The sequence below is a fragment of the Lontra canadensis genome, unplaced genomic scaffold (assembly GCF_010015895.1).
Source record: "Lontra canadensis isolate GAN:19392208 unplaced genomic scaffold, GSC_riverotter_1.0 scaffold208, whole genome shotgun sequence".
Classification (NCBI taxonomy): domain Eukaryota; kingdom Metazoa; phylum Chordata; class Mammalia; order Carnivora; family Mustelidae; genus Lontra; species Lontra canadensis.
Genome location: NW_022631202.1, coordinates 1,218,814 through 1,229,425, shown reverse-complemented (window position 1 = coordinate 1,229,425; position 10,612 = coordinate 1,218,814). Strand labels below are relative to the sequence as shown.

At 45.4% G+C, this 10,612-nt stretch overlaps 1 protein-coding gene across 2 annotated transcripts; it reads right to left on the bottom strand.

Moving 5' to 3' along the window:
• Positions 1–759: 759 nt before the first annotated feature.
• NUDT19 (nudix hydrolase 19) lies at positions 760–5,889 on the bottom strand. Of its 2 annotated transcripts, XM_032848764.1 has the most exons (3): positions 5,087–5,888; positions 1,882–2,089; positions 760–966 (listed from the first exon to the last, which is right to left on the bottom strand). In XM_032848764.1, exons 1-3 carry the CDS (start codon positions 5,786–5,788, stop codon positions 761–763), a joined length of 1,116 nt encoding a protein of 371 aa, XP_032704655.1. In that variant the 5' UTR covers positions 5,789–5,888; the 3' UTR covers position 760. The 2 variants fall into 2 exon arrangements, with proteins under 2 accessions (XP_032704655.1, XP_032704656.1); XM_032848765.1 differs by lacking the exon at positions 760–966 and having other exon boundaries at positions 1,940–2,114; positions 5,087–5,889.
• Between the last annotated feature and the right edge of the window lie 4,723 nt (positions 5,890–10,612).

Genomic DNA, 10,612 nt, shown 5'->3' with positions numbered 1-10,612 from the left:
GTGGCTTCATAGCTTTTAAAATAGGTTTCCCATCTGCTAAACCTAACAACTAAGGCCTTTTAGTATTAAACAGAATTGAAGGTTAATCATCAAGCTAAAGACATAACAAGAAAATAATGACCCTGTCACCTGAAGGTCGTCTCAGTTTACTGTTCCCTGTGTAATCAGACACCCTTAAACTAATTCCAGCAGCACGTCTAAGGGAGTCACAGATCCAGCTCCCAAGCACATCAAGGAAAGTGCTAGTACACCAGAAAATGGCAGGAGAATGTCTTAAACCTTTGATAATAAAATAATACAAAAATAATACAGAAGTGGAAACCCTTGTGAGAGGTTTTTTCCCCTCAATCTGGGAACAAGATCATTATACTTGTGTGAGACTGTAAGTTTTTTGTTTTTGTTTTTTAAGATTTTATTTATTTGAGAGAGAGACAGTGAGAGAGAGCATGAGAGGGGAAGTCAGAGGAAGCAGCAGACTCCCCTTGGAGCTGGGAGCCCGATATGGGACTTGATCCTGAGGCTCCGGGATCATGACCTGAGCTGAAGGTAGTTGTTTAACCAACTGAGCCACCCAGGCACCCAGACTGTAAGTTTTGAAGAATGAAATAAGCAAGGAAGTGCTGTAATACAGTTGAAATGTGGAAGACTGTACTGTAACTTCCAGGCAGGTCCTTGCGCTCCAAGCAGGTCTAGTCAACCCTCCCTATTTCCATAGGACAACTTCAAGCAGTCAACCAAGCAAGTACAAATATGCAGTGCTCTACAAATGGCTCTTACTTATTACATAGGTCTTAGGATAAACATGTTTATACTTTGACTGGATAGTCACGTGGAGATTATACATATGGCGGCTGTGTAAAACGAGTCGGTGAAATATCTTGCCTTCCTTCATGATTTCTTCAGTCTTTTTTCCAGTGGACATAACATTTTCTAAAAATTCTGAATCTTCTAAGTACAGTTCGTCTCCTGAAAAATAATATTTTGATTCCGCAGTGTTATGTTATAAAACATTCCAATACGTTAGTGACATACACTGGTATTTATTTTCATCTGTCGTGTCTAGAACTGAGACAGGTGTTAAATAACTCTAATTTTATGAGCTTACCTAAATTTCTTTCCTTCCCCACAGTCCCATTCCCCAGCCAAGAATTTTCTTTGGGCACAAAAGTATTTATGATTGGTATTTTTTCATCACAAACTATCAGTTTTAGACTGGCCCATGACTTGCTTTATCCTAGTCAATATCAATATTGGCCTTGATATCCATATATTGTTGGGTTTCAATGTGGGCTGTTCTAATAATTTTAAGGTTAAATAATTGAAATTGTCTTTACACATCAAGACCACTAAACTATCCCACTGTAGGATGAGGAACAAATATTATCACTGTTCTGAGAACTGAGCCAAGTAGCTGGGAGACAGGTCACAAAACCCCACTCTAAACTGCCATAAAACCCCTACCTGGCACTTGTCCAACAACCGACCACCAACAAACTCCCTAATTCAAATAAATTGACAATTGCTCATAATTCAAGTTCTTAATAGAATGTACTTGAAAACAGAAGTTTTCAACTTCATACTTTATTCTCATAATTCAAAATTAAAATGTAAAAATATGAGAATATATGAGAAAGAACTTCGTCAAGATCTAGTAAACATTTAAATAAATGTATATGTGTGTGTATAAAGCGAAATATTCAGAACTTTTGGTTAAAATAAACACTATGGATATTTTATAGAATTAGACCTTACTTAATAAACTGCTGTATTGTGTAAAACGACAGTAATTCATGTCTCCGTGCTGGGCAATACTGCCATACAGCCCCGTGCATTAAATGTGAATACTAAATGTGAAAAAGCACTGGTACTTCACTGACTTACCTGGTAAAAGCTCGAGCATTCCATCAGCAGTTAAAAATGTGATTGGCAGCCATCTTTCCATTCCTTCTGACGCACCATCCAAACAAAACTTGTGCAAGTCAGAGAGAGAGGCAAAATTTCCCAGTCTTCTTATTTCATAGAATTGTGGAGGTGCAAACCAAATTTCCTTTGATATGAAACTCTCAGTTGCCTCTGATGGAGATGACCACTGTGGAAGACAAAGGTTGGGGCTCCTAAGGTTTATTCCAGAGGCAATCAAAGATTCGAAATCGTTAGGTTAGTACGCAAATCTAATTGAAGTTGTAAAATTAATTCATTAATGTGACTTGCTAGATTCCTCTGAGACAACATGAAAATTTTGGTAACAATATCTGGGTTGACCCCCTGCCCCCAAGAGGTTGGTTAATGAAAAGTTTCTGAAATGAAAAATACACAGGACAGAGAGGCACCTGGGTGGCTCAGTGAGTTAAAGCCTCTGCCTTCGGCTCCAGTCATGATCCCAGGGTCCCAGGGTCTGCTCAGCGGGGAGCCTGCTTCCCCCTCTCTCTCTGCCTGCCTCTCTACCTGCTTGTGATCTGTCAAATAAATAAAGTAAAAAAAAAAAAAAATACATAGGGCAGATAAAAAACTAAAAGCAAAATAATAGATTTGAACTAAATATAAATACTTAAATATACAGACATATATAAATGATCTAAACACCCCAACTGAAAGGTGGAACTTGTGCTATTGATTAAAAAAAAAAAAAAAAAAAAAGGCGAGAGCATATGTTGTCTACAAGAAACATACGTTAAATACAAAGACAGGGGCGCCTGGGTGGCTCAGTGGGTTAAAGCCTTGGCCTTCAGCTCGGGTCGTGATCCAGGGTCCTGGGATCAAGCCCCACGTCGGGCTCTCTGCTCAGCGGAGAGCCTGCTTCCTCCTCTCTCCCTGCCTGCCTCTTTGCCTACTTGTGGTCTTTGTCTGTCAAATAAATAAAATCTTTAAAAATAAATAAATAAATAAAAAGACAGAGGGGTGTCTGGGTGGTACAGTTGGTGAAGCCCTCCCACTCATGGTCTTTCTCTCTGAAATGAATAAATAAATCTTCTAAAAAATAAAACAAAAGTAAAGATACAGACAAGTTAAAATTAAAGGCTGGGAAAAGATACTATGCTCTTGCTAATCAAATAAAAGGGAGAGTGGCTATATTAGCATTAGAGGAAATTTCAGATCTCAGGATAAGGAATATTGCCAGGGATAAAGAAGCTCATTTCAAAATAATTAAAGGGTTAATCCATCAAACTTTAACAGTCCTAAATGTCTAGTCCTAAATGTCTATGCAGCATCCTACAAGGGAGCTTCAAAATACATGACAAAAAACCTGACAGAACTAAAAGAAGAAAAGACTAATCCATAATTACTCATTAAAAATTTCACCATTCTTGGGACACCTGGGTGGCTCAGTTGGTTGAGCGACTGCCTTCGGCTCAGGTCATGATCCTGGAGTCCCAGGATCAAGTCCCGAATCGGGCTCCCTGCTCGGCAGGGAGTCTGCTTCTCCCTCTGACCCTCCCACTTCTCATGCTCTCTCTCTCTCATTCTCTCTCTCTCAAATAAATAAATAAAATCTTAAAAAAAAAAATTTCACCATTCCTGGGACACCTGGCTCACTCAGGCAGTAGAGCATGCGGCTCTTGATCTCGGGGTTCTGAATACGAAAATGAAGCCCTGAAGCCATGTTGGCTGTAGAGAGCATTTTATTTTATTCATTTTTTAAAAAGATTTTATTCATTTATTTGACAGAGAGAGATCACAAGTAGACGGAGAGGCAGGCAGAGAGAGAGAGGGAAGCAGGCTCCCTGCCGAGCAGAGAGCCCGACTCGGGACTCGATCCCAGGACCCTGAGATCATGACCTGAGCGGAAGGCAGCGGCTCAACGCACTGAGCCACCCAGGTGCCCCTGTAGAGACTATTTTAAAAATATCTTTAAAAAATTTTTTTCAGGGACGCCTAAGTGGCTCAGTGGGTTAAGCCTCTGCTTTCGGCTCAGGTCATGATCTCAGGGTCCTGGGATCGAGCCCCGCATCGGGTTCTCTGCTCAGCAGGGAGTCTGCTTCCTCCTCTCTCTCTGACTGCCTCTCTGCCTACTCGTGATCTCTCTCTGTCAAATAAATAAATAAAATCTTTAAAAAAAAATTTTTTTTCAGCATTCTTGTCAATATCTGATAGAACAAGGAAATGGCAAAGAACTGAAAGTCACTACCAACAAATTTAACCTAATTGACATTTGTACAAACACTCCATCAAACATAGCATTCTTCTTTTTAGGTGCAGAGAACATTCACCAAGACAGACCCATATTGGTGGCCATAAAATGAGTCTCCATGAATTTAAGACTGAAACCACATAAAGGATGTTCTCTGAGGGCATAATTAACTGTTGTGGGCATGAAATGAATTCACGCAGGTAAAGTGCTCAGAAAGGAGCCTGGCACATGAGCAGCACTGCACATTCCTGGGATCTTCCTCGGGTCCCTCCTGGGGGAACCATGGGAGAGGCAGCGTGAGGCCTGGACTGTGAAGCTGGGGAAAGCAGAGAGCACTTCACCAAGGTCCTGGCTTTGGCCTGTAGGGCTGAGGGCTGGCCTTCCTGGGTGCCATGCCCTCTCTGTGGGCTCTATGGCTCTGAGGAAGCTACATCGACCGGTCTTTGGTTCAGTTTACAATTTCGAAAACTTAGGACGCTGCAAAAGCCATATGCATTCAGTAGAAACGTTACTTTTGAATTTTGAGCTTTCCCCCCAGCTAGCTACTCACTACTGGTAACCCTGGGCAGGAGCAATGAGCAAACTCCCAGTCAGGCATGAGATCATGAAGGTAAACCAAAGACATGCTTACACGCATACTGTTGCTCACTTCTAGTATTCAATAAATTACATGAGATAAGTCAATCCTTCGTTATAAAACAGCCTTCGTGTTAGGGGATTTTGCCCAGCAGAAGACTAATATAAGGGCTCTGAGCACCTTTAAGGTAGGCCAGGCTAAGCCATGATCTTAGGTAGATAAGGTCCACCAGCGGGAGCCCCATCAGAGTTGGGAGAACACCTGTCATCAGCCTCTCTATCCTGGGCTTATCGGGAGGTTCCAGGTGGGCCTTGGCTACCGGCCGGGGCCCTCATTCTCAAGTTCGGGTGGGTCCCCGACTCCCGCCCAGCACGCCCTACCTGGCAGCTCACCACCTCGGTCAAGTCTGGGTAGACCGGCGGCGGCTCGCTCAGGCAGCACAAGAAGAAGGCCGTGTCGTAGCGGCGGCCGCCGGGGCGCGTGAACGGCGTGAGCCAGCCGCCCCAGTCGTGCAGCGCCCAGATGTCGGGCGTGCAGTCGAGGTGCGCACACAGGCTCAGGAAGTGGCGCGGGTCGCGGCGGACGCGGTCGCGCCAAGCGTCCAGGCCCGGTGGCGGAGCGAGCGCCCGGCCCAACTCGGGAGCGGCGGACAAGGCGGCCCGGGGCCGCAGCAGCAACACGCCCGCCTCCTCGAAGGTCTCGCGGATGGCGCAGATGCGGGAGGCGACGTCATCCGGCAGCGCCGCGGCGTCCCCGTCGGCGGCGGCGGGGGCGTCCGGCAGCCCCGGGAAGGAGGCTGGCCGAGACCGTGCGGGCCCCAGGCCGAAGCGCGGCGGCCGGTGATGCGGCGCGAAGAGGCGCAGCCAGTCCGCCGAGCTGTCTGCGGAGCTCTCCAGGCCTCCCGGAAAGACGTGCGCACTGGGCAGGAAGCCTTGTCTCCCGGAGCGCTGCAGCAGCAGCAGCCGGAAGCCCTCGGGGGGCAGCGACGGGGCGGCAGGGCTCGCGCGCGCCCAGCCGGCCGCCAGCACGACGGTGGCTGCCCGCCGCCAGCTGCTGGCGCGCGGCCGCAGGGAGCCGTTCATGGCGGGCGGCGGCGGGTGGCTACCAAGCTCCGGGCTGCGTCACGCCGGGAGCTGTCGCGCACCGACCTTACCGACCCAGCGGTTGTCCAGGGCTTGGGGACCCACGCCGGTGTCTTACTGGACGAGCTTGAGGTGTGGCGAGCGCACTGGGCGCCGGGTGAATTCGGGCTGTTTGGCCTCCTTCCGCGCCTGCCTCGGAGGGGGCGGGGGGCGTGGCGGCGAGGCGAACCGGCGCCGCCTCTAGTGCCTTAGTTTCCAGTCCGGTCGCTGGTAGGACTAAGGCTGTCACTTTCCCCGGAGAGGAATTGTCTTGTCGTTCACAGCCACCTGAAAGGAGGACCTCCTTGTCCCCACCCAGGACACGTGGACTCAGACTTTAGAAGCAATAAGGGAAAAAAGATATTTCAGTTGGACATTCTGTCCATATTTATAACTTCATTATGACAAAGAAGAGCCTAAGAAAGTCTAGGACATAATAAACTGGGAATATGATCAGTAACGCCTGTCACAAAGGATCAAGCCTCCAACTGTGTGGGAAAATGGGCAAGAAAAGAGGTCAGTGATTTTTTAAAAGTCACAGCCAGCAAGTGTTGGAAACAGTCTCCAAACCTATTGGCATAGTCTCAGAGTTCCCTGCCCAGGCCTGTCCTGCGAGGGGCACAGTGCCAGCTGCTCCAGGTCACACAGTAAGTGTGCACAGCAACCCCCTAGTAGCTCTAGGAGTTACATGTACCACTTGGCATGAGAGAGTGAGTCACTTTGTTTGACATAGTTGCTTACTTCATAGCTAAGGGCAGTTGACTCTTCATTCTTAAAGATTTTTTTTTTTTTTTAAGTTTAACAGAGAGATCACAAGTAGGCAGAGAGGCAAGCTCCCCACTGAGCAGAGAGCCCCATTAGGGGCTGGATCCCAGGACCCTGAGATCATGACCTGAGCCGAAGGCAGAGGCTTTACCCTGAGCCACCCAGGCGCCCCAGTTGAGTCTTCATTCTTTTTTTTTTTTTTTTAAAGATTTTATTTATTTATTTGACAGGCAGAGATCACAAGTAGGCAGAGAGGCAGGCAGAGAGAGGAAGGGAAGCAGGCTCCCTGCTGTGCAGAGAGCCCGATGCGGGGCTCGATCCCAGGACCCTGGGATCATGACCTGAGCCAAAGGCAGCGGCTTAACCCACTGAGCCACGCAGGCGCCCCGAGTCTTCATTCTTATGTTCTTCCAGTCCTGCCAGCTTTACTTAAAATTGAGAAAGTCCTTATTTGATTAGAACATGGTAGGCCTTGGGGGAAAAAAAAAATCTTTCCCCATGTTTCCTGTTGCTTCTCACCTATAGCTGTGTGCAGTCTTTTAGTTCGGTCTTGAGTTCAGCAATCCCAAATTCATTTCTGTTATCCATTATTTATCAGGCTTTTCAGTTTAAAATGGAAAGAAAGGGGTTCCTCGGTGGCTTAGTCGATTGGGCATCTGCCTTCAGCTCAGGTCATGATCTGGTCCTGGGATGGAGCCCTGCATCAGGCTCCCTCCTTAGTGGGGATCCTGCTTCTCTTCCTCTGACTGCCTCTCCCCCTGCTCGTACTCTCTCTCTCTGTGTCAAATAAATAAAATCTTTAAAAAAAAAAAAAAAAAACCAGGAAAGAAAGAGAATGTGATCTATGGGGCTAGCCACAAAAGAAAAGTTGAGCTTGGACACTCCATGGTATCAGGAAAACCTGTTCAGCCTTCCTAGGAGCCAAGGCATGTCACCTGGGTTAAACAAAATACACCTGCGATTGACCAGTAACATCCTGTGCCTCCTGAATCACCATAGAAAAATTATGTCTCCAAATGTTTATTGAAAAGAGTTTTAAAAAGTTTCACAGCATTGTTTTCTCAAATATGTATGGATTCCATTTATGGGACATTTTGGAAAAGGCAAAACTGTAGGGACCGAAACGAAGTCAGTGGTTGCCAGAGCCTGGGGCAGAAGGAAAGGATTGACTAGGAAAGCACGTGGCCAGAGGTTGGGGGAGGGGGGACGGTTGAAAATGTCGTGTTTGCAGTGTGGTTACATGATTGCATCCCTTTGTCAAAACTCAAAACCGCTCACCTGAGAAGGGCAAAAATTACTGTATTGAACTTAAACCTCAACAGATTTGACCTTAAAAATGCATAGATTGCAACTGCCAGATAAGCCATCTGTACTTGATCCTTTGTAGTGTAAGGGCATATCTAGCCAGAGCCATTCATCCAGTTAAACAGTGATTTTGTTGTTTATGCAGTAAAACTTAAACTGACCCTGACCCCCTACCCCCCTCAGGGAACTTACTTAAAAGCAAGTCCGGGAGGGGTGCCTGGTGGCTCAGTGGGTTAAAGCCTCTGCCTTCGGCTCAGGTCATGATCCCAGGGTCCTGGGATCGAGCCCCGCATTGGTCTCTCTGCTCAGCAGGGAGCCTGCTTCCTCCTCTCACTGCCTGCCTCTCTGCCTACCTGTGATCTCTGTGTGTCAAATAAATAAATAAAATCTTAAAAAAAAAAAAAAAAGGCAAGTCCAGGAAACCAATCCCAGGTAACAAAGCCCAAATACAAGGGCGGGTCAGGCCAGATGGAGACATCCAATCATTGGGGGCGCATACCGTCTCGCTAGTTACCAAGGAGTGTGGGCCCCGCCTTTTGGGCACCAATTCTGACCAAGGTGATAGACTAGTTCAAATAGCTACTATGGGGTGAATTGTAATTTAATTGGCTACCCGCGTGTGACCTAGCATGACTGTGCAGCTTTCTCTGTGTGTTACAATCTCATTGGCCGCCTGTGTGTGGCCAGGCTCAACCACATGGCCTTTGCTCTATAAAAGTTAGTCTGTAAAGCAGGGAGGGGTCCCCTCTTCGTACGAGACCGCCCGGGCCAGTCGGTTTGATTCTTGATGCTTGGCGCAAAATAAAGCTTTGCTTGACCTTCGCTTTGTATCAGTCTTGCTCCTTTGATCACGGACCCGTTATTGGGGGACCTAACAGTATTACCTTCTGTCATTTTGACAAGTGTATCTAATTTTAACCTTCAAATTGGTTTATCGCAGATTTTACCTAAGTTAATGGTGTAAATGGTTTCATATGGTTTCTTTTCCCCAATTATCCGAAGTTGGGACTTCTAAAGTAGTTTGATAAATAACAACTGTGGCAGCCAACATTTATTGAGCCCTGTGCCTGGAAAAAGTCTTATCTCGATATCCTTATGAAGTATACCTTCACACCATTGCAAAGATAAAGACATTGAGGTCAGAGACATTGAAAGTCTTCAGTGGGATTGGAACTGAACTCCCGTGTACCTTATTCCATACTCAGTGCTCTTAACCTCAAGGCTACAGTGTCTTGATACTAAATTTCAAAACTTCCGATTCCCTGGGGTAGGATTATTCCAAAACTGTTTTGCTTTGCTTTTAGGGGAGAAGGTTCTGAAATTGTTTCTCATTATGCTTTGGGACCCTCACTGTTAAACTTTATATTTTAATAACACTAATATTTTCTGGATGATAAAAGCATTTAGAATTTTATTGTTATATTGTAAAAACAATATAACATTGAATTATTGAAAAAAATTCGTAATTCCCCCACCTTCACAAATATTTTCATTTCTGTATATTTCCTTGTAGATCTCTAGATGTCTAACAATCCATACAGGCAGGGGACATTCAACTTTGCTTTCTGGCAACAGCATATTAAAAGGAATCTTCAAAATCATTTTGCCAATGGGAGCTGTCATTTGGCTTGTTCACCTTTGTTATATTAGCCTAAGGTTATACACACCAACAGACAAGGGTGCCCAAGATCTCATAGTACTGCAATGAAAACACCCAGACTCCTCCGTAAGAATGAGATGAAAATAAGTAAATGAAAAGAAAGCTTTTTGAGAACTCCATCTTGTCCCTGGGGACACAGGGCTGCAGCATGTGGTCAGTTACTGCACCTTCAGTCATTTTTTAAGAACCAAATGTATACTATTTGAATGTGACTTTGATCTGTGTTGACCACAGCCAGAGATCACTCATGTGGACACCTACTGTCCTTTCTGGTTCCCTCCTGCGTTACAAGACAAGTATAATCATACTGTACAGAAGCATTTGGGGATTTATAATCCTGGAGAATTTCTGAATATCTCTCTATGTAATGGAATCTGTGAAGGATAACAATGTTGATCAGGACCTTCACTTCACTTCAAATGGGCATAAAAAAGATTAAGAATGTATATATATATATATATTTTTTTTTTTTTTTAGATTTTATTTATTTATTTGACAGAGAGAGATCACAAGCATGCAGAGAGGCAGGCAGAGAGAGAGGAGGAAGCAGGCTCCCCGCTGAGCAGAGAGCCCGATGCAGGGCTCGATCCCAGGACCCTGAGATCATGACCCGAGCCAAAGGCAGCGGCTTAACCCACTGAACCACCCAAGCGCCCCAAGAATCTATATATTTTTAAATCACAAGAGTCAATAGCTGAATTATTTGAGGGTGTCTTTTCCAACTAAGTTATAAATGCTGCATGTTACTTTTGATTTTTTTTATTTAATAAACAATTTCAGGTAGATGAACAGTTGACATGAAGCCTTTAATTCCACTCTGGATCTGATGCCACATACAAAATCACCCATGCTGTGCTCATGTTTCCTGATAGCAGGCAGCCAATGTGGTCATGGTTCTGAAGGCTCCAGGTTACTCACAGAATAGGATTTTCCCAGCCTCCATGATAAATGAGAGTTTCACATCTATAATTTCCCAGAATTAGTTTAGGTAGCCCGATTGCCGGGTAAAACTAACTGTTTAATCAATAGTAAGCTTTCTTGGACTCAGACCTATA